The sequence below is a fragment of the Chiroxiphia lanceolata genome, chromosome 25 (genome assembly GCF_009829145.1).
Source record: "Chiroxiphia lanceolata isolate bChiLan1 chromosome 25, bChiLan1.pri, whole genome shotgun sequence".
In the NCBI taxonomy this organism is placed as follows: Eukaryota; Metazoa; Chordata; class Aves; order Passeriformes; family Pipridae; genus Chiroxiphia; species Chiroxiphia lanceolata.
This window is the reverse complement of record NC_045661.1, coordinates 1987808-2011702: the sequence shown is the minus strand read 5'-3', so window position 1 is coordinate 2011702 and position 23895 is coordinate 1987808. Positions and strand designations below refer to the sequence as shown.

The 23895-nt window shown below is 53.3% G+C and overlaps 1 protein-coding gene across 2 annotated transcripts; it reads right to left on the bottom strand.

Annotated features, from left to right (window-relative positions):
* Window positions 1-829: 829 nt before the first annotated feature.
* On the bottom strand, window positions 830-22668 carry MFSD4A (major facilitator superfamily domain containing 4A). Of its 2 annotated transcripts, none has more exons than XM_032710980.1 (10): window positions 22146-22668; window positions 15077-15275; window positions 14710-14949; window positions 8272-8440; window positions 6601-6716; window positions 5514-5687; window positions 4060-4207; window positions 3344-3414; window positions 3049-3169; window positions 830-1929 (listed from the first exon to the last, which is right to left on the bottom strand). In XM_032710980.1, the coding sequence occupies exons 1-10, from the start codon at window positions 22196-22198 to the stop codon at window positions 1865-1867; spliced, it is 1356 nt and encodes a 451-aa protein (XP_032566871.1). In that variant the 5' UTR covers window positions 22199-22668; the 3' UTR covers window positions 830-1864. The 2 variants fall into 2 exon arrangements, with proteins under 2 accessions (XP_032566871.1, XP_032566870.1); XM_032710979.1 differs by lacking the exon at window positions 22146-22668 and adding an exon at window positions 21143-21491.
* Window positions 22669-23895: the final 1227 nt, after the last annotated feature.

Genomic DNA, 23895 nt, shown 5'->3' with positions numbered 1-23895 from the left:
GGGCTCAGGAAGGACAGTTTGGGGTGGGGTTTTCTTTGCTGCAAATGGGTTTTGCACACACACACACAGGCTTTTTTTTTTCCCCTTCATGGTAATTTCCAGGAGAGTAACAGTGGCATCCTGTGGAGCTGGAGAAGAACTGCAGCACCTCCTGCCCGGGGTGGAATCTGGTCTAGGATTGGAGTAGAATCATGGAATGGTTTGGGGTGGAAGGGACCTTAAACATCATCCAGTGCCACCCCCTGCCACGGGCAGGGACACCTGCCACTAGAATTGTTTGCTCCAAGCCCTGTCCAGCCTGGCCTTGGACACTCCCAGGGATGGAACAGCCACAACTTCTTTGGGTTATTTCCATTTTTCCAAGCCTTTTTTCCATAAAATATCTTCACCAGCCCCCACGGATGGTCCTGTGGAAACAGCCTCAAGAGCTGATGAGTTAAAGTGACTTTGTACCTGAGGGTGAGTGTATGAAGCAAATGCAGGAACAGGTAAATGCAGTTAAACTCTGGGTTTAGCTCATCCCTCTGCCTCCCATCCCAGAATTAGAACCTATTCTAGGATTCTCTAATGAAACTAAACCTAAATTCAAGGCCAGGTTTGGAGCAGCCTGGGCCAGTGGAAGGTGCCCTTGCCCGTGGCAGGAGGGTGAAACAAGAGGTTCTTTTAAGGTCCCTTCCAACCAGACCCATTCTGGGCTTCTAGAAATGCTAAAAAGAGTTTAAATTAAAACAGCTGGTAAATTCAGGCTGAGTTTAAAAACTGGTAAAGGGAGGAGCTGATGGTCTTGGCCAGAAAGAGCTGGAGGTACCCGAGTCCAGGCACGGGAGAATTTAGCAATCAATCACCTTTAATTAAACACTGCTTTATATACACACATACATATGTACATCCACATACAGCAGTTAAAGCAAGAAGAACATGTCCAATCACTCACTGAAGAAGGAGCTGTTTGGAGCTTTTACATTCCTCTAAAGCCAGTCCTTCCCCCGGAGCTGGAGCAGGCCATGCGTGGGCTATGAGAGTACCTTACACAAGGCACCTGGATGAGAATATTGCACAGGTAAAGCAGCTGGAGACTGGCTCCCAAATACCTCTGGTGAAAGCTTCAGTTGGAAGCTGGAAATAAAACCACCCTAAAGGACACTGCCACTGCAGCAGCTGAAGTGAGTGGCTGACTTAAAGCAAAACAAACTCATCACAACTCATTCTTTAAAAAAAAAAAAAAAAACAAACAAAAAAACAAAAGAAAAGCAAATGATTGTAATAATCAAGAGGCCTGAGCATGCTGAGTAAGACACTGTCTTAGTGAAGGTAAGTGTGGAATATACAGGAATCAAGTGTGCAAATACAGACAGTGTGGAACTGTTCCCCTCTGGGAGGGTAAATGGAGGTGACATCGACTCGAGTCCATGTTGCACAAAAATGAATTAAAATCCAGTATTGTGCTGTAAATTCAGGGGGCTTCTGTACATTACAGGCCAGAAAAATAATCTGTTTGATTCAATAACCAAGCCAGGAGACATTCAGTCACAGGTGGAGCAGAGAGAACCTCTTCCTTCCCACCCTCCATCCTGAACAGGTAAGGAAGTTCATTTACAGGAGGAACTGTTGGGAAATCCTCTCTGCTCACGCCTTTCAGGGTCAGGCTGGCACTTAAAGTCCTTTTGGTCCCAGTGCCTCTGGCAGCTCGTGCCACGGTGTTTTTGGGATGTTTCCTTGATTCTCACTTACCCAGCCAAATGTGCTTTTGATTGCAGAGAACTTGCATGATTCAGTCCTTTTTAAATGTTGAAATCATCCTCGAGAGTAATGCTTAATTGGGGGGGGGGATGGTTTATTGCTTGTCTAGAGCTTGGCCACTTCCTCAGCGCTGGTACTGCCCCGTGTCATCTGGCACTGCTGCTTTGTCGGGAGAGGCATCGTCCAGCTCTGCAGGAGGGACATGAAATACCTGAATGTGCAGTTCTGCTGAGCTTAAAGGGGGTGGGCATGAGCTCTCCCAACCAGGAATGGTGCTTTTCCATCACCCACCACAGGAGTTTAGTTCACTGGTCATGGAAGAAAGTCACTGAGGTTGGAAAAATCCCTCCAAGATCGAGTCCAACCTGTGCCCCATCCCCACCTTGTCCCCCAGCCCAGAGCACTGAGGGCCATGTCCAGTCCTTCCTTGGACACCTCCAGGGGTGGGGACTCCAAACCTCCCTGGGCAGCCCCTGCCAAGGCCTGACCGCCCTTTCCAGGGAGAAATTCCTCCTGATGTCCAACCTGACCCTCCCCTGGCACAGCTGGAGGCCGTTCCCTCTCCTCCTGTCCCTTGTTCCCTGGGAGCAGAGCCCGACCCCCCCCGGCTCCCCCCTCCTGTCAGGGGGTTGCAGAGCCAGAAGGTCCCCCCTGAGCCTCCTTTGCTCCAGGCTGAGCCCCCCCAGCTCCCTCAGTTCTCCTGCTGCTCCAGCCCCTTCCCAGCTCCCTTCCCTTCCCTGGACACGCTCCAGCCCCTCAATGTCCTTCTTGTCTTGAGGGGCCCAGAACTGGGCACAGCTCTCCAGGTGTGACCCCACACAGCCCCAGTCACCCCTTCCCTGCACCCTGGACATGTTTTTCCCTGTCCCACTCTGCTCCTTTTGCAGGAGGTGCTTATAAAAACAAACAGCCTCTGCAGACTGAGGTGATAAGCAAGAAACCCTTTATCAGTGAGGCTTTTTTCAAGAGCCTGACAGCTGCCCATGGATAGCAGACCCACTTGTTCCCTGGATTTCAGCCAGGGAACAGCACAGGGAAGCTGGTTCAGTCTCTCTCTCTCTCTCTCTGAGATCCACAGACCATTCCTACTTTTCCCCTCGCTTCTCCAACAGAAAAGAAAGCAAACCCTGGGTTGTGGCTGCCAAGGCTTTGTGGGCAAGTCAAAGCAGGAAAAGGGGAGAGGAAGCAGCAGAAAAATAAACATTTCCTTGCATTTTGCTGGAGTGCTGGGCCCTGGCTCTGTGGTGCTGCAGGTGCTGCTCTTCCTTTCATTCCAAAAGCAGGGCTGAGGGGCTGGTGCTTTCTTACCTGGAGAGGGCTTGGGGTACATCCTGTGGAAAAACACCAGGAAGGCGTAGAAGGTGAAGGCCAAGCATCCAAAGATCATCCCACAGACCAGGAAACTGTAGCTGCCCCGATCGTGGATAATCTGCAGTGGGAAGGGAAATGGGAAAGGGAGCAGACATCACCAGAGCACTCAGATACCTCAGTCAGGGGGGATAACTCGAGGGTCAGGCAGTGCTTCTTCTCCAAAACCAGGACTAAAGTTTTGACTTTAAAATTCCAGTCAGGGGTTTTTTTTTGTCCTTTCTTGCCTACTCACCGAGCCCACCAGCAGCTGTAGGACCATCTCCCCAATCCCAGCTCCAGTCACCAACACAGTCGTGGCACAACCTGCAAGGAAAACAGTGCAGGAAGAGGTGGGACAACCAGCAGGACCAGCTTTAAAAAGCTCTTCCAGGGATCTCCCCACACAAGAGTTACAAATACTCAATGCACGTCCCCACTTAACGTTGAAAATGCCTCTGCTCACCTGCAGCTGTGCAGAAAGGGAAAAGCTTAAGCCAAAAAAAAAAAAAACCACCAAACAAATCTCCTTATCCCTCGTCTCTGTTGGCAGAGGTGATGTTGCTCCTTGCTGGAAAGATTCTCAGTTTTCTGTCTCACTGCCCCTGAGACAGAGGTTGGCAGAGCCCTCCTGGGACAGCTGGCCAGGCTCCGGGGTTTGCAGTTCACTGATAATCTGATGATGTTTTCAAAACTTATCTCCCTGTAAAACCCCTAAAGCAGCACTTGTGTGAGCCTGAGAGCCCTAAAGCTGCAGGAAAGCAGGAACCAGGCTGGATCCCTGCCTGGGGAAGTTATCAGCCAGCCAAGCAGGGGTTGTTACAGCCTGGGTTTGTGACTCCAAGCTTGAACAAACAATTCCAAAGCAGCTCTTGCTTCCAGGCCTCCTCCTGGGCACCCCCTGGGGAGGGAAGGAGCTGCTTGGGGTGATGGTATCTGAACAGCCAGGGGTGTTCCCAAATCCCTGCTCACCTTGGTACTGCAGGATGTCCTCAGTGTAGGCCAACATGCTGGGGAAGGTGCTGCTGAGGAACAGCCCCAGGGATGCTGTGCCCACGAACAGGAAGACGACGCTGGAGGAGAAAATCAGCAGCAGGAGGAAGGTTATGAGGACTCCAACCTGCGAACAACACACGTGGAGTGAGAGAAATGCTGAGCTGCAACAGGCTCTGGGGTTTATTTCTGATAGGAAAATAGCCTGGAAAAGAAAATACGCTGAGAAAAGACCAGTCTTTGAGAAAACGAAGTCACTGCACAAAAAAAAAAAAATCCGCCTGGCTTTAAAGAATTTGGTAATTTTTTTATAGCAGGATTTTATGATATAACTTGGTTTTATGTCTCAACTTCGTTACGTAGAAACTTAAGATTGTACCTGAAAAAATGCTTATTGATATTTAATATTTTAAATAATTGCTGTAATAATAATAATTAATCGTGGCTTAAGCTTCGTGAACGAAGATTTGGGAAATAATAATTAATAATAAAAGGTGTGTAAATATCGATACATCACGTTGAATAAAATAATAATTATTACAGTAGTACTTCTCCTTCCATGATATTTACCTATTTCAATGGCTAATAATTCTTTAACCTGAGTAAGATTTAACTGCTGAATGAGACTTAACCCACTCTCAAAGAATTAACTCTCAGGGCAGAGTCAGCAGAGGGAGCTCTGAGATTCCAGCTGGTACTGAATTAATTGTCTCAGCTCTGATTGGGGCTCATTTGCATGAGCTCAAGGGAGATTTGGGCTCTGAAGAAGCTGAATTGGAGCTGCCGTTGGTGTGACCCTGCAGTGACAGCTCCCAGCGCTGCACAGGGGGCAGTGCCAGCCAAGGGAATTTTTACTCAAAATATCCCAAAATGTCTCTTCTCACCACCCCGTGCTCGGCCTCACAGTATTAGTTGGGAAACTCACCACCAAAATAACTTCTGGTTTAAAGAAACTGTAAATTAAATGCCTTTTCACTCCTTTCTTCTTCCTAAGGAGTGGGAATGGGATCATCTCCCTCCCTGTTGTTCTTACACATCCTGAAGGGATTCCTTCCCCTTTCTCCAAGTATTTCACTAATTTAAGCCACCTCACACCACGCTGGTTTCTCTGACAACTGCTGCAGTCTAAGCAGAGAATTCATGGAATGACCTGCCTTCCCCTTCCCATGGAATTAACCTCCCTGTGTGCAAAGTAAACGAGGCTGGCAGACACTTTCCTGGGCGCTTTCCCAACTCTAACACCGGGTTAACTGGGGAGTTTGGGCTCTGCAAAGTTCCCCAGTCAAGTTTTAAGCCTGGAGGGCCCCTTGTCCAGCCCTGCCCGGTGCAAACCTGCCCCGGAGAGGAGCTGGGGCTCCTCATGTCCCAACCAAACCGAGACAAAACCGAGTGGGGGTTAAACCAGGACTAAAGCAGCCTAACCCCGGCCTTACCACGTTGATGAAGACCATGGTTGCCGGCTTCATGCGGTAGGACACGGGGATGGAGATGAGCCTGCCCAGGGTGATGAAGCCCCAGAAGAGGCTGGGCAGGTACCCGGCGACCTTGTGCACCACAGACAGCGGCTCCTCCACCGCGTAGCTGTACACGAAGCCTGAGTACTCCCCCTGCAGGGAAACAAAACATCCTGTCACGGCCAGGGCGGGGATTTAACCTGTCCCTCGCTCGTTCGTGGGTGGAGAGCCACGAAGGAACCTGTTCCCAGGGCTTGGCAGCTTCCACCAGAAGCAGAACACGGGACTCAACCTCAGTCCAGACTCAGCAGCAACAGCAGAAGTGCACGCTGAGCTCTATCTGCAGAGATTCTCTCTCCCCCAGGGGCTTCCCTTGTCCTTCTGGAATTCCACACTCTCCAAACATCACATTTAGAACCAGGAGCTGGTCATCCCTGAAGATGATCATTCCCATCCCTGTTAGCTGCTGTGTAACCCCACTCACCTCAGCACCCTCATTAACACCCTGCTAAGACCCAGCAGTGTTTTACCATGAGACAAAGAAGAAGAACAGCATCTTGCCAGCCAAGGGAGGGCCTTCCCTGCCTGGACAGACATGCCACACACAGCAAAGCCCAGCCAGGGCCAGGCTGCCAGGCCACTGCAGGGCTACACCAGCCCCACGTGTCCTCAGCATGGATTTTGGGGGCTCAGGAGACCCCCTCAAAGAGCCACCATTTCTTCTGAATTAAAATGAAGCTGTTCTTGCCTCTTGGCTGAAGTGAGAAGAGACCTCTGCTGAGCAGAAAACACAGCTCCAGCTCTAACCCAGCTGTGGTCAGTGGTTTTAGCAATCCAGCTGCAACACCACAGAGCCCAGGAGGAGCCAAAAAAGCCTCCCCAGAAGCAGGACACACATCAGCCTGGCTGGGATCAGCTTGGAACGACCCTGAGCCCCAGACCACTGCCTGGCAGCCCCTCGTGTCCAGCCCACTGCACATGCTGGGTTTGGGCTGTTCCAAGAGGTTTGGGAGGAAGAAACCACAGAGCTTTGCTCAGACAAGACCCCTCTGTCAGCTGAACTCACCACAATCCCATCAGTCATGAAGAGAACGAGAGCCCCGGTGACGTGGACTGCAAAGTAGGTGTAGGAAGCCCCTCTGAAGTTCCTGCTTTGGCAGCAGCTCAATAAGTCGTCGTGACCTGGTGGAAAACAATGCAAAGCAAACTCAGCTGGGGGGTCTGGGTGGCTGCCAGCCCTCAGTGGGGGTTTGTTTTGTGCCCGGATTCACTGTGGATGTGGGGCACTGCTGCCCTCGGCTGGCACCACCTCACCTTTACCCACCTCTAAGCTTTCAGCAGGAAGAGGGATGTGGGTTTGGGTTGCTGTCCACAGGCTGGCATCCTGGCTCTCCAGGGAACCTGCCACCCCTTGTACTGTAGCTGCTTGTGCTCCTCTTCCCATTTAGGGCCCCCACATTGCTGGCCCTGCTCTGACAGGCAACAAACCCAAGCCCATCCAACCACAGCCCTCAGAGCCCCTCACCCCTGGAACCCCCCCCCAGGAGGGTCCTGCCCAGGAGAGCTCGAATTCCTGGGATAAATGATATTTAACCAAACAGGCCAACTTTGGGAAAGAGAGGATTAAACACCCACAGCTCACTGTCACCTCAGCTGAAGAGACCCCTGGGAGCTTGGCAAAGCTCGAGGTGAGGACCCCAGGAATTCCCAGCCTTCCCATCCTTGTGCTTGTAGCACAACTCCTCTGGGATGGGCAAGGGGCTGGCATTGAGGTGGCAGCACGTGGAGTCCTGTGCAGGTGAGATTTGCTCCTGAATGGCAAGGATGGAACTGTCCCTGCTGCGGGGCAGGAGGGGTTTCACCAGCACAGACGTGTCTGTCCCAGATCCCAGCAGTGAATTTACAGCCTTCCCCCTTCCCTAAGGGTTAATCCCAGCTGCATTTAAGAGGATGAGGGGGATCTGAAGAACATGAAGCTCCAGTGGGTTGTGGAACACTCCAGGGAATCCACTCCATCAGGGACACCCCCAACCCTTCCCTGCAGCACATCTCCACCGTCCCCACCTTCAAGCATTCCCTAAAATTCCCTTTTACTGCTCAGGTAGAGCCATCTCTCCAGAAATAACACTGAACACTCCCCTGACAGCCCTAAGCCATGTTTACTTCCGAGATTCACTCATTAACCAAAGAATTTACTTCGATATGTTTCTCCTGGGTAGCGAAGAACAATGTCACTATTGTCCCCAAAACAGGGTGTAGTCACAAGCTCAAGAGCAAACTATTGCTGGATTTAACTTTCCCCCCCCTCAAACAAGGGCACTGGCCTTATTCCTTTCCCATAAAAATCAATGCCTGCAGCACAATGGCCATTTTTAAACTGAACAGCCAGAGAGAAACCTGACCCCAAACCAGAGGGAACCAAGGGGCACAACTTTCAGGTGTGTTTAAAGGCAGCCCAGGGTCAGTTTTAGGAGAAATACAGGCTGCAGTCCTAATTAAGGATTAGGAGTCTAATCTCTGTTCAGGGCTTCCACCTAATTTGAGGGTAATTGGGCACCAAATGGGTTGTTTGGATTGTCTGAGTGCTCCTGGATTAGATTCATGTGTACACTCGGGAAAGTTTCCTCCCTCAGACAATAGCGCTGGATCTCACTTGTTAAACCCGGACACGCTCAAACCTGGGGTTTTTTTTTTCTCCCCCCAAAATCTGTGTGTGGGAGAAGCGGCTCCGGCTCACCTGCGGCTGCCTGGGGTCTCTGCCCGGGGGTGGAGAGCTCGTCCTTGTCCACGGGCCGGGTCTCCATGGCCAGTTCATCGGCCGACAGCAGGGGGTGGCTGCTGCCATTGAAACACGGCACCATCCTCTCCTTGTAGAGCAGGAAGAACACGGCGATGGGCACCGGCAGCTGCGGGGGCACAGACGGGCGGGTGAGCACGGCAAGCCCGGCACAAACACCGCCCGGGGCCCCGGTCCCAGCAGCTACAAAGGAGGTGCCCCCCGAGAGCAAAAGAAAAAGCTGACAAATGACTTTAAAACTCCTTAAATGCTTTTTACTTTATCCACACCATTTTATTTTATTTATATTTTTGTAAGTGTATTTATATTTATAAATATATTTATTATTTATTATATATTATATAATACATTATATATAATTATATATTATATTATATACAATATATTATATATCATAAATATATAAAGAATATATTTATAATATATAATAAATATATTTATAATAATACATTATAAATATATAAATATATAAAAATATATAGAGATAAATATATTATAAATATATTTTATATTTATTTTTAATATATTTATAAATATATTTACAAATATATTTTATATTCATTTTATTTTTATTTATTTATTTTAATATATTTATAAATATATTTTATAATTATTTTATTTTTATTTATGTATTTTAATATATTTATAAATATATTTATAAATATATTTTTAAATGTATTTTATATTTATTTTATTTTTATTTATTTATTTTAATATATTCATAAATATATTTATAAATATATTTATAAATATATTTTATAATTATTTTATTTTTATTTATTTATTTTAATATATTTATAAATATATTTATAAATCTATTTAATATTTATTTTATATTTATTTATTTTGATATATTTATACATATATTTAATATATAATATATAAAATATTAATAATATATAATAAATATATTTAGAATATGTAATAAAAATATTTATAATAATACATTATAAATATATAAATAGATAAATTATATAAATAGATAAATATATTATAAATACATTTATAAATATATTTTATATTTATTTTATTTATCCACACACGTTTATATTTCGTTGAGAAGTCTGAAGTGAGCCTGAAACAAATGTCACCCGGCATAAAACACTTTTGGTTATTTATTCTGTGCTATGATGTAATAGCAGATAATTTCTGTGCAGGGTTTTGTGACTCAGACTGGTGACAGGAATGGGAGGTGAGGGTAAGGGGTCACTGTGGGAGGGATGGAGCCTGTTGGGAGGCAGTAGACAGGGGGGGAAAAAATAAAGCAAGTTGAGAGAAAATTCTCCTGATCTGCTGGGGCATCTCCAGCCCGTCCTGTGGGATGGGAACCACTCACCTGGGGTTGGGAACAGGGACAGTGGAACAGAAGGCCCCGAAATACAAACCTCACGAGGCACCAAAACATTCCAGGGGCCAACATTTGGCCACTTCTGCCCAAAGAATAAAACAATAGAGCAGCTTCTGCCCGGGGGAAGTTTTAACGGGAGACCTTTTGCGGCTGGAATTGTCTGCGAGGGAAGAGTGAGCTGCTCCAAGACCCATCCCCGGCCATTAGCAGAGGTTGCTCAGCATCTCCTAAGAGATGAGCTCGTGGTTCCCAGGCCAACAGCGACAGCTCAGCTACAGCTGAGCGACTCCAAACAGCCCCTCTGGCCCAGGAGGGAGCTGGCAATGAGGCCAGGGGAGCCCCCAGCACTGCTGTGGCTGCCTGAGAGCCCCCTGTCCATCCAGGGATGCTCCCAGCACAGGACAGTCCCGTTCCCTGCAGTCCCACCCCACCGTTCCCCTCCTGCCCGGTGCCAACACCCCCGGGGACCGTGGGCTTGTCCCTGCCCTCTGCATCCACAGCACCGGATTCCCTGGCACTGGTGCTCCCGGGGGATGAGCCCGCTCCCTGCACACTCCCTGCACACTCCCACGACTCGCTGGTGCCTCCGAGCCCAGAGGGAATTGCTCTTTTTTTTTTTTTTTTCTTTGGTGAGAAAGCAGAGGGGAGCCAAGGGAGCTGTCCTGCCCCTCGTCACCACCCGGCGGTGTTTACTCTGCCACGGGCCGGGGGGGGGGGGGGGAATAAAAGCCAGGAAATCCTAAGTGACAGCTCATTCCCTTGTTTTCTACATGTCTGCGAGCAAGTGTGAGCTCCAGCTCCAAATTTCCTGCCTTTTGTTGGCTCGTGGCACGATTTAAATGTATGGAGAATTCCCCCCCCAACACCCCACCCCGCCTCTCTCGCCCTCAATTCATTTACGAGTCTTCATTGTTCTGGGAACAATGGGAATAGGAACAGTTAGTTCGGTCCCATGGAAGAAAAACGCATTTGCTTGATAGTTCTGATCCTTCCGGAGGTCAGGACCAGATTTTTATTCTTCTAAATTGCAGATTTTGCAAAAAAAAAAAAAAAAAATCTACCCATGCAGAGGGACTGGCCCTACAGATAACAGCCCTGGGCACTTCCAGACTTGAGGAGCACTTGGTGCCTCCACAGAAAAGGGCCCTGTTTTGGGAATCCTCAATTCCCAAAGTGGAGGTGTATCCCTGCTCTCCACACCCTCATCTCTAGGGCAAGAAGGTCCCTTTTGCTTTAGAGCTTTAGGTGCCTTTTTTGCTCCATTTCTGGCACGTCACCTGGGGGACCACCTGGCCCACAGGAGGGTCCAGCCCTGGGTCTGGGGTGGGCACAGGGGAGGGAGCAGCACGAACACAGTTCTCACACGGGCAGCTGGAGAGGAGCAAACCCAGCTGAACAGCAGAGCCCTGCCAGGGCAGGTCTCACCAAGCAAAGGGATAAATCCCTCCTGGAGGAGCAGCCTGCCCTGGCTGCAGGACAATGACAGCTCAGGGACTGTCCCTTCCAGTGCCACAAGCTGGTGCTGAGCCCTTCTCCCCATCCCCAGTTCCCCCATCCCCAGCTGGGGAGGTTGGGCGGTGAGGATGAGCCCCACTGGCCCCTGGAGTCAGGACACAAGCAGGGCCACTGTGTTTATCCTGTTTATCCAGGCAGGATCCTGTTACTCAGCTCCTAAAGCAGCTTTGGTTCTCTTGGGGCTGAGCCTTGGCTGTGTCTGGGCTGTTTGGCACGAGGCAAAGAGCTCCCAAAACCCCCAAACCCTGCAGGGAGCCCAAACAGCGAGAAAAAGCAGATGAGCCACAGCACAAACCCCAAAACAAGGACATAGGTCCCCAAAGCACCACCCTGCAGAACCCACAGCGTCCCACACCATCCCCAGCCCCACCAAGCTGCACCCCCCAGTCCCATCTCCCACCAGCCCCCCCCTCCTGAGCAGGGAGTTGCTCACAGACTCTCTGCCCGGGCTCATTTTGCTGCTTTCCTGCCTTTTTCAGCAGAAGGTTTTCGTTTTTTTCCAAGGGGGGAGAGGGGCACCTGAGCATCCCACCAGAAACCTGAGGGAGCCAGAGGACCAACCAGGCAGCAGGACCCAACACTCCAGCCTCCACTTGCCAAATTCCCAAGGTTTTTCCTTCCCCTGGCAGCTTTTAACCACCGTTATGAGCTCAACAAGTTGCTGCATCCCACAGACAATGTGGGGATAATCCAGCTCCTTCCCTCCAGCTGCTATTTCAGTCTCTCCCCCTCAGGAACACGGGATCATTCCCTCCTATTGTATCCAGGCTACTTTGGAGCAACCTAAGCACAATGGAGTGTCCCACACTTCCCCTGGGAAACCACCTTCCGGACAAACACATCCCTCTCAGAGGAACATTTTTCCTGATTTCCAGCCCCTTGGAAAGGGCTGGATGATGAAATTTCCGTTCTGTGGGAAAACTGAATTTTAAAATATTGTTTTTTGTTCCAAATCTGGACGAAAAGGCGAAATTTTTTTTCTCTCGGAACGAGAGATTTTGGCTGGGGAGTCATCCAAGCCCTTTGTTTTGATTATGTTGAGCTGCTGAATTTTTGCTAAAGCAAAGCCATTTTGCTTCAATGACATCAACAAGCTTTACACATCACACTTGTGCCAGAGTCAAATTGAGACACTTCCACTTAAAGCAAGAACTCAAAATGAATCATTCCAGCCTGTGTCTTGTCAGAATACACACAGCCCTGCGAGAAAACTGGGGTGGAAATGTGGGGTTTGAGCGTTTTAAAACAGAGTTGCTGCTCCAGGTTTCCATTCCTATGGAACCCTGGGGGTTTAAATGCCCCTCACCATCATCTCCCCCCCCCGATAGTTACACCTTAAAGAAGGGTCAGCAGGTTGGGAGCTCAGCATCTCCAGCAGGGCTGGCTTAGTTTAAACAAGGAATAAAGTCAGTTCCCTCAGTGAGGATTTGGGAAAGGCAATAACAGCTTTGGCACAGGGACACGCTCCAGAGCTGTGCACATCCAGCTCCCCCACTCTATTTATGTTTGCCTTAACCCTCATCCCGAAATCTGGTCTCCAGCACCCCAGACTCCCTGCTGTATTCCTGGTATCCCTGCAGCGTGTGGGAATTCTGCATTCAGTGTGGGCACAACACACTCAAGCCACCCACACGAGCAAATGGCACTGGAGCACGTCGTGATGCACGAGCCCAGCTCCCAACCTGCTGGGCACAGCCTGTGGTCCCATCCTGCCCCCAAAATGCCCCCAGGACACTGCTGGGAACAGAGGGGGCTCTGGCAGCCACCATCAGTGCTCCCCATCTCAGCCCCACTGTGGGGTTCAAAGCAGGCATTAAACTGCTGCTTCAGAACTAAATTAGTCTGCCCAGAACTGACTGGCAAAGGAGATAAGGCTCCGGTGTAATTAAAAGCACATTTCCCATGGCACAGGCAGAGCTGGAGGTAATTAAAGCTGCCTCTCCTCCCAGGCAGAGCATTCTTTTGCTACTTCTGCACAGAAGCTCATTACAGCCCCTGCCCAGCTCCTTCACCTGCCTGTTCTCCTCCCCTCAGGGAGCTGTGAAAGCCCCTGCATGAGGTGCACTGGGGTAAGGTTTAGTTATAACTCTCAGAAAATGGGAGGAACACGAGGAAACCTGTTCCCTCTGCCCGGTGTGGAGTGGTGAAAGATGCAGGGACAGGGAGAAGGAGCATCCACACATCCTCATGCCTTGGCAGCAGGGCAAGGGCTGAGCTTCAGAGGGGAGGGGAAGGAGGCTCTGGGGCTGCAGGGCAGACAGGAACCAGGAGGTCCTGCTCTCAGGATCCCCCTTCACTTCTCCTGCAGGAGCTCCCCGGGTGAGCACAAGGGGCACCAGCTCAGCTGTCCCTGCCCTGGCAGATCTTTATAAGCAGAGAACAGAGCACTTTATGGCCAGGGCTCCAGGGGCTGGGCTCTGCTCTGCCCTCGGGGCACCCCAGGACCCCCACCCTCAGGGGTTCCCATCCAGGAACCATAACCAGGCTTGGCATCAGCCCTGGCACAAACAGCACCACTTGGCAGGGCCGATGTTCCCTGCACCAACACCCTGTGCTCTTATCACCCCACATCTCCATGGGCCATTAGGCACAGGCTGGGAGGGCTCCTGCTGCCAGGGCAGGGACAGCAGCAGCTCTGCTGCACAGGGACTGGAGATGGGCACGACAGGGGCACAGCCCTGCCAGGCTGTGCAAGGGACCAGCTGGATTCCACCCTGCTGGGGTTTGGTATTAACCAGAGGCAGGGAACAAAGGCCAGGTTGGATGGGGCCCTGGGCACACCTGGGGTGGTGATGGCATCCCTGCCCACGGCAGGAGGTGGAATGAGGTGATCTTTAGGCCCTTCCAACCCAAATTATTCCGTGATTCTATTCTAGGATTCTAAAAGAGAGCCCAGGGGCTGCAGGAAGGAGCAGCTCGCTGGGGATCCCCTCTGGGACTCAGCAGGGCAGGGGAAGAGGACAGGCACTGAACTCCAAAGGAAGGACCACGGGGCCTCTACATCTGCTGTGATACACCAGGAAACACAATAAACAGGCAGAGACACCCTGGCCAAGCTTTCAGTTCACTGATGGGCACTTTGCTGTGAATATCTTGGCCAACCCCCTCCTGACACACCATCCCCACAGCACTGAGCCCCTTCCCAGCTAACTAGGGAGGAGGACCCTGGGGGTCTGATGCAGTTTGCTGGTCCAACTCCTGGTCAGGGGATGCTGGAGGTACAAACTGCTCCCAGAGGGCTCAGACAAATCCCTGCAGGATGGTCCCTCCCCCCCATCCTGTCTGATGGCATAGTGACCGCTGCAGAGTCCTGCCCTGATGGAACCCGGGCACTTGGCAAAAAATGAACCTTTTCTGTGGACCAGCACAACCATCCTCGTGCCTCTCCCCATCACCAGGAGCACCCAACAGGCACCAGCACCCCCCCCCCCAAACCCTACAGCCTCCCGCAAACCCGAGGAGCAGGGATATTCCCAACCAAGATCTCGGGCCACTCCAAGATCCCAGCCACTTACATTGATGAGGGCCATGATCCAGAAGGCGTAGGAGACACGGGTCACCACCATGCCCTTCATGGGCAGGTCGTAGTGGGACAGGTTGCCCGGGTGGTGTGGCACCAGGGACTTTCGGATGTGAGGGAGGTTGCTGGAGGCGTTGGCTGTCGAGTTGGACAGGATGCAGTTGGTGTCTGACAGGAAGGGGTCGGCTATGAGGGGGCTCAGCAGGGCCCCAAAGCCCACGAAGAAGTGAAGGGCCTGCAAGAGAGGAGACCCACGAGTGGAACAGCGGGGTCACTGCTCTGCAGGGGGGTGGCAGAGCCTCTCCCTCCTCTCCCTCCAGGAGGAAGCACAGCCCCAGGGCAGGCACAGACCCCACACCCACCTGCAGGAAGATGGCAGAGTCCTTCTGGTAGATCTTCACCAGCTGCATGTTGGAGATGGTGTCGATGCACCCCATGGCCAGCCCTGCCACAGCCATGACCACAGCCAGCACCACCACATTGTGGCACAGGGGGATGATGGCAAAGACCAGGGAGATGGCCAGGGAGGAGGCAAAGAGTGCAAACAAGGACTGAGCCAACCTGAGAGCGGGAAAGAGGAAAGGCAGGACAGGGTTAGTACAACTAGAGCAGCACCCACACCAGAGCTGCCCCCTGCCTCCAGCTCCAGGGCAGGAATTAGCAGGAGAAGCACCCACAGGCTGCAGCTCCAACTCAGTGCAGCTCCAGCACGTGCCCTTCTGACAAGAGAAGGGAAATACCACCCACCCTTCACCCCAATGCCCCTACATCACCCCCACAGCCAGCCCTGGGCATGCCACCTCCTGCAGGGAGGGTGATGCCCCAAGGAGGCAGATCTTCCCCCCAGCTTTTTGAGTAACCATCCCTCCAAAACCCACGTGCTGTGTGTGTTTCCAGGCAAAACAATCCCCTCCCCTTGCTAACTGGGCAGATCTGGGGGTGCAAAGGGATGTGGGCACGGGCAGGTGTAGGGCCACACTGTGACTCTTGAGCAGCTCTGGGTCATTTCTCTCTCATTTATCACACGAGAGCTGCTGGCACTCACAGCACTGTGTCATCCCAGACCTGCCTGAACGTGCTGTCCTGCTCACAGGGCAGCCACTGCAGCTCCGTCTCCGTGCCCTGTGCCATCTCTGTGTTCTGGCAGCACCACCTCTCCTCCCGGCACGACAGGGTGGGATTCAGCCCTGCGGCCACTCCCCGACCCACACCGTCCGTCAGAGGAGCCCCGGGGCCGTTCGTGGCGGAGGCAAAGCCGGTGTGTCCCCTCCCGGGTCTGGCAGCAGCTCCCGGTGGGAGCCGGGGGAGCCAGAGAGCAGCGCCCGGGCTGGCACCGCCCGGCCCCGGAGCTGCCAAGTGGGAAGGCAGGAAGGAAGGAAGGAAACAGGGACCAGACAGCGAAGCGCTGGAACCAGCAGAGAGATGGGACCGTAAAGGCACAGCAGAGAGGGAACGGTACAAACCCTGGAGAAGCCGAGGGTGATGACCAGCAGCTGCTTAGTGAGCTGGTAATTAGCAATAATCGGGGTCTGATGGGGGGTGTGGGTCTGTCCACAGCAAAGGGCTCACAGGTACATCCCCAGCAAGGAGAACACCCCCATCTCTGCTCCACACCCTGCCAGCCAGGCAGGGGAAGGCAACGAGGAGGCAGAGGCTGGGAGCACAGCTGGGCACCTCGGTGCCACCCCTCCTGCCCTCCCTGCTCGTCCAGAACAGCCTGGCCTTGGGCATCTCACTGTGTTTCTGCGTGGCCCTCATCCATCTGCAGCCCCAGAGGGACTCGGCCCTGCACCCTCCCCGTCCTGCTGACACTGCACTTCCACAGCACCGCGGGGAAAACGGGCCAAGGGCACCTCTGCTGTGCTCTGCTGCCCGGTGGCACAAACCTGGCCCTGCTCACGTGGCCCGGCCCAGCCCGGCTCACCCATCAGCCAGCCCGTGCTGCAGGAGACAGCATCTCAGCAGGCTGTGACTCCTGATGGCTCCCTGACAGCAAAGCGGGGAGCCAGCGTGGGATTTCTGGGGGAGGGCGGGAGCCGGGCGAGATGTGAGATGTGAGATGTGCACAGTCACGGCAGGAAGAGCAGCTAACAAATGAGAGAGAGGCAGCCTCGGGCCTGGAGAGATGAGGCAGCTCTCTCCAGGGTACAGCAGGAGGGAGAGAGGCAGAGGCACCAGCTGCTGGTGCATCCGAGGCCGGGAGTGACGGGGGAAAAGCACACGAGACATCCCAAAAACGCCTCTTCCCTCCCGCAGCCCCAGCGGAGCCACCACGGCACTGCCTGTGCTGAGCTGGGGAGCACCTTCCTTGCTGGAGAGAGGCATTAATTGTGGATGATGTTATGGCCTTAATAAGCACTAAAAATATCCCCTCAGTTTGCCCCAATGGGGAAAAATCCCTGCCTCTGGCCATAAGTGAAGAACACGGTTGTACCCCCCCTGCAAACACCAGTAGCCTGGGGGGAAACACAGCCCTGCTGCCCCTTCCCTGGCTCTGGCATTAGGGGGGGAGCAAGAAATTGCTGCCAGATGCTGAAGATGCAGTTGCAGGACACAGCTCAGCACCCAGGGAGGCACCGAACAACCCTCTGAGGGATTCCTTTAGACACAACCCCCTCTGAAAGCATCCTTAAACGAGGTACCCCCTGACTTCCAGAGTACCTCGTGTCTTGATGATGCAAAACTAATTCACCTCTCCCAAGGGCTTAAAAAGCAGCCCTGCTGTCATGCCACAGCCTGGCCTCTGACACCTCTGTGTCCCCATCACTGACCAGTCCCCGTGCCCAGCACAGCTCTGCGCCAGTTGTGGCTGTGCCCAGGGCAGACTCCACTTCAGCAGAGTCTTGGAATGCCACAGACTCTGTTTCAGGACCACCCAGAGCACAACCTGGCTCCATCACAGGGCCTGAGGGAAGGTTTAGGCTGATCTCCATAGGATTAGGATGGTCAATTCTACAGTCAATCCTGCAGCCACAGCCAGCAAAGCTCCCCCTCTCCTTCCCTGGCTGTTCCCATTGCAGCAGGCTCCCTTCAGCTCCAAGCACATTTTCCCTGCCCCCAGGGAGCGTTTTCTAAGCCACTCACATCAAGAAGAAAAATGATAATCAGGCTAACTCAGACTTGCAAAACTGATCATTAAAACCCCAAAGCCCTGAGGGGACAAGGTGAGGACGTGGCAGGGATTATCTCACATCAGCCTTCAGGTCCCCTTGTCTCCAGAGGAAGCACAGCCAGGCTCAGGGAGCATTGCCTGACATGCTCAAGTCACTGGGCTGCTCTCTCAGCAACAAAAGGTTTTCCTTTGCAGGGAGAAGTGTCCTGTGTGCAGCAGCCACATTCTGGAGCTGAAACCTGCAGAAGGTGGGAGCCTGAAGGGCAGGGAGAGAACAGGGGCAGCACTCTCAGCTGATGTGCTGTGGGGTGCCCTGAGGTAAAGATGAAAGGAGAGTAAAAGGGTCCCATCTCATCCACCCTCCAGGCCCTGGTGTGGGTCACTGTGAGTGGAGCCTCCTCAGGGCTCCAGCACAGCACCAGACCCAGCAGTCCCCTCCTCTTCTCTGCTGACCACCACTGGGATTAGCTCAGGGCTGACCCAAACACTGGGAGCAAAAGCAAGTGTTCAGCAGGACACAAAAATGCAGATTCTGAATAAAAACCAGCAACCTGGGGCTCAGGAGCTCAGTCACCCTGGTGCTTCTGCCATCAGTGTGTGGGGCACAGCAGCACAGAGGGAGTGTGATTTTAACTTCACCAAGCAGGCCTAAAATCCAACAACATGGGAGAGTGGGAAGCAAGAGGGAGAGGGGCAGGGGATGCAGGAGAACAGAGCTCCCCTCTGGAGCTTGCAGTGCTGGGGAACTCAGGGCTGGATTACCCAAAGATCTCACCTCCCACTTGGGTTTCTGAGCCCAGGGAGGGCTTCAGGTCCCCCCCAGCACTCCCACCCAACACAGCCTCACACCACATCAGGAGCTCCTGGGAACCCAGGGAATACCAGGAAACAAGAGTGTTCAGGGTGCTTCCCACAGAGGAGTACAGGGTTCCTTGGAGGGGGTACCAGCCCCTGCCAGGGCTCTCTGTGCTCCTGGAGCCTCTAAAACCCCAGGGCAGCACCAGGGTTTGAGCCAGGGCTCTCACTCCACCTCAACCCCAACCCCACTCGTGCAAACACCTTGTGAAAATCCGTATTTTCTGAAGCAGAGCTGGGTCACAACAGCCCAGGAAAACCCAAGCAGGGGTTACCAGAGAGCAGCAGCCTGTTGCGAACCTGAGGGTGAGCTTAAACAACACACCTTGAAGCTACATCCTGCTCCCCCCCAGCCCAGACTCTGCACCCCCCAACGAGGGACCAGCAGCAAACCCAGGACTCCAGCACAGAGCAAAACCAATATTTCTACACCCCTCAGGGAACCTCACAATGGCAAACTTTTTTCTTCCCAAAAAATCTCACATGAGAGGGAATTCTGGAGCTGGTTCTGGCAGCCCAGGCTCTTATTGAAGGGATTCGTGCCATCATTATGCTCCAAATCCCCAGTGCCAGGAGCACAGCCCAGCACTCAGCACCTTCTCTGGTCAGAGGAATCAAACTTTACTGAGGTCCCACCACCCACTTCTGCCACAGAATGCAGTGACAACACTGCTGTCCCTCACGAGTCCATCACTCAGGCCAATAGATATTTTAAGCAAAAACCAAGCCTGTGTTCCTCAGGCATCAGGAATCACACACAGCTTGCAGCCAGACCTGGCTCACTGCTCACAGGCAGGCAATGCTTGGGATGCTCTAGAGCAGCTTTCCATGTCCTAACTGCAAAAGATGACCTGCCCAGTGCTCCTCCCTGCCTGGCACCAGGGCAGGCATAATTTGATTTATAAACCCAATGCAAGGCCCAGAAGCAGAAACCCTCAGCAGCAGGGACAGCTCAATCCATCCATCCCTGAGGAGGGGACAGTACTGGAGCTCCTGGAGCCTGAACAGTTAATATTCCCATCCAAACCCACACATTTGTACCCTGGCAGGCTGTGAGTAACCCTCCACAATGCTCACAAGCACGAGTATCTGAAATGCTCCCTCCTGCCTGGCAGGGCTGTCAGTCCTCTGCTGGGATTCACAGGCACTTCCCAAAACCTCTGTGTTCCAAGAGGCTGCAACCCCAAACACATCCCGGTTCCGCAGCAAACACACTCCTTCCCCCTCTGCCGCTGCAGAGTTAAAAGTTTGGGAGTCTCCAAGCGCAAAATCCCAAACGGATCCGCGTACCCGGAGCTTTGGTAGGAGCTGACAGCAGGAAACAATTCTGCATTTTCCTTCCCTGCTCCTTCAAACATATGCGAGGCAGCCCCGGGGGCTGGCAAAGGCTCTGCCTGCTGACCCAGCACTCTCAGATCCGTGTCAGACCCAGAGCGAGGTTCCCACGTGCCGTTCCCGTTCCTGGGCACCCCACCCGGCACAGCCCCACGGAGCAGCTCCCGCCCCTCCAGCCAGGACAGTTCAACGCGCCACGACGGCAAATTACAGGTGCTCCAACACCTCCTCCTTCAGCCGACGCTCCCCAGGAGCGAAAAACGCCAGAAATGTTTAACAAAGCGTTTCCCGACGAGGATTCGTGCAAAAAAATTCTCCCGGCTACGCCTCGCCCGTACACGCGGGGTGAGTATCAGACACACGCGGAGCTGACACGTTACATCACCACCCGGAGGATCGGTGACAATGTAAATAATCAGCTGATTCTCACAACTGTCACCAAGCCCCAAATCAAACGCCTCTCCGGCGATCTTTCGGGCTGAGCCATCGCGGGTTATTTATTTTAAACACATCCTGGACGGAAGGCTCGGTGCAGATCCGTGGTTGGCCGTGCCCGGGTCTCTCCTCAGCCCCTCAAATTCCCTGCTCGCCCCCCGCTCACGTCCCGCCACGTGTTTGCCCAAACTCCCGGGAAGCACGACAAACGCCTCGCTTTCTGCCGCCCATGTTCTTAAAAACACGCTTCCAAAAATATTTTTTTTTTTTGCGGTAAACAATCGAGGTCGAGGAGAAACAAACACCCTCCCGGGAAGTTCTGGCTGTAACTTCACACTAAGGCTATCGCCGGCGCTGAGCTCCAGGAACCGGCAGCTCCTCTCCCAGGGGATGGAACCACACAAGGAGGAGAGCGGCACCCTCGGGAGCGGCTCCTGCCGGGAATCCCCCTCCCTCCGAGCCCTCGGGCGAGGGGGGCTGCGGACCCTCCGCGACGCCCACGGTCGCTCCGCTCGGGAATGGTTTTCCCACGCAGCATCCCGGCAAAGCCGGCGGGAGGGAGGCGAATCCCGGGAAAGGAGGGGGGGGGGGGAGCTGGAGCTGCCCGCCCCCGAGCCGGGGTAAGGGATGGGGGTCTGTGCGGAGCCGGGTCCCCCCCGCGGGAGGTGCGCTGAGTTTGCCAGGCGCTTACGTCCTCTTGAAGACCCCTCCGAGGCAGCTGCCGAGCAGGAGGCAGAACTGCTGGGAGAAGAAGACCCAGGTGATCTGGGAGAGGGAGCTCTGGGTCTGGCAGCGCAGGTCCAGCAGCGTGGGCCCCAGGAAGGCGATGCAGAGGCCGAAGCTGAAGAAGACGCTCCAGTAGGTGAGGGTGGGCTGCAGGTTCCTCCGGAACCGCGCCGACACCCGCTCGTCCCACCACATGGTGGGCGGCGGCGCGGGGCGGCCGCGGTGATGGGCTCCGGCGCTGGGCTCCGGCCCCGCCGCCGCCCCGCTCCCGATCCCGGCCCCGCTCCTCCTTTGCGGGATGTGGCTCCCGATCCCGCCGCGCCGGGCGCTGGCTCCGCCTCCGGGGCCGGGCGGAGCGGGGCCCCTCTCCATCCCCCGCCGCCCCCGGAGCCGCCCCGGCGGACCCCGGAGCATCCCTCGGGGGCTGGAAGGATCCCGAGCATCGCGTGTCCCCCCCTCCTCCTCCTCTTCCGCCTCCTCCCTCTCCTCTCTCCCAGTCCCCGCATCGTCTTTCCGAAAGTGGGGCGACCCCTTTGCGTGGTCCACGCACCCCGCGGTATTAAACTACAGGAACAGAGAACACAGCCAAGCAAGGAAATCCAGAAATCTCCTTTTTTTCCTTTTTTTTTTCCTCGTTTTTTTCCCCTGCTGCCAACCGTCCCTGCGGTCTCCCGCGCCCATAAATAGGTGTCACCCTCCCAGAGAAACGCAATTAAAGTTGCCCCTTCCCTGAGATAAGAGGCACAGGATGCCTTGGGGCGGGGGGAGGGCGCGGGTTTTAAAGCCGGAGCAGTCGGTGCTTACGCAAAAGGTCTTCTCTAGAGGATGGGTTTATAAATATTTCACCTACTTTAGCTAGGAAAGACTGGCAATTTTTAGAACACTCTTTCCAGGCAAAAGCAGAATCGATGGAGCTCAGCCATGGTGGAGGGCTGGCTCCTGGTCCCTTCCTGGGCACAGGTACTCACCCATCCTGTGACCCGGCCCTCAGGAATGCTGCTCCGGGGCTGCAGGTGCTCATTTCCACCTGGCCAGAGCTTAATGTTTAGCTAATCCAAATTGCGTCCAAGTCCTTGTTCTTCCGTGCCCGTGGCATCCACTGGAGTCTTCCCACGAGTGAGGAGAACAAGGTCACATCCCCTTCCAGCACCAAAGTGAGCCAAGTGACTGTGGGGGGCAGGGGGGTCATTGCACCCCCGCCCTCCCAACTGCCCCAAACTCACAACTCCTGGGGCCGCTCAGCACCTGCACTTGAAACCATTAAACAATCAAAGGAGCAGCTGAGCTGCCTGGAGGGCTGGAGCAATGTCCTTGTCCTGTTTGACTGATGGGAAAACCCAGGGCCAGGAAGGAATGAAGAGCTTTGCTCAGGGACAGGGAGTGAGTCAACAGCGAGGGCGGAAATTCAGTTTTATCATTACATGATAAACCACCTTCCTAAACAGCCTGGATGGCAGGGTGGAGGGGAGGGGGAGGCACAGCCTGGAAGCCACAGCCTCAGGCTCTCCCTGCCAGGCAAAAACTAGATTTGAGAGGCCACACTGCTGCAAAGTGTCTCAGATCAATTCCCCATCCACAAGCGGAGGATGAGGGAGAAAGGATTGTGACAATAAAGGCCTTTCCATCAAAACACTGCTGGGAAAGTCATCTCCTGACCCTCCTTGTCCGTACATCTCCTTGTTCACAGAGTCAACTTAACCTGATGAAACAGCAGGTCCTTGTCTTCCCCACACCAGTGCTCTGCCCCAGAGGAAGGGCTGACCTGCTGTTCCCCTGAGCCACATTCTTCATCTTGATCTTGATCTTGATTCTCCCTTTGCTGGACAGGGAGTTGGGAGACCTGCACTCTGCTCCTGGCTTCCATTGCTGCATCCCCATCACTGCAGAGCATCAGCTCCCCGGGGCTTGAATGCCCAACTCTAAAATGGCTGAGCGAGGCTTTCCCCACCTTTGCAGGCTCCCTGCATCCCCCACTCCCGGATGAAAAGGCAGCATCCAGGCACCAGAGCCGACAAATATTGGCACAACCCCTTCCCCAGCTCCAACAACTGACCTGAATGCTGGAACAGTTGCTTCCAGGAATATCAGGCCCTTTTATCAGGGATAACACAAGCCATGCAAGATATTGCTTGCAAATAAGAACCGAGGCGTAGGTGGGTTAGTCAGCACAGGAACACACAGATCCTTTCTGGTTCCACATACTGAAATCCAGATCCTGGGAGGCAGCTCATAAAAATGCAAGCCACAGGACCATGAGTATGTGCATCCCCCGAATTAGCTCCACGAGGAGGCACTTTCGGCTGTTTTCCAAACTGAGATCAATGTTGTACTTGCACTGAATTAAACACCCACAGTTTTGCACTTGCTGCAAACTGCAAAGTGAAACCATGAATGAAGGAAGAGCAGAGCAGCACGACTGCAGCCGGCAGCATCCCTCGGAGCGCGCTCCAAAACATCCAACAGGCGCTTGGGAAAAGCCCTTCCTTTAGCTTCCCGTGCCCTCCAACATTCCTGGGACAGCAAGAGGCACAGCAGGCATTTTTCACACTGGACCAGTTAATTTTTTCAGCTCCTCTGTGGGGATCAGTCCTGCTTGCAGTGGCTGTGGAGCTTTGGCCCAGATTGGCTCAGATTTGCTGCTGTGCTGTTGGTGTCGCTTCTCTTCGCCCAGTCTCGACACAGTGGGGAAATCCAACTCCAGTTATAGGTTTTCTAAGG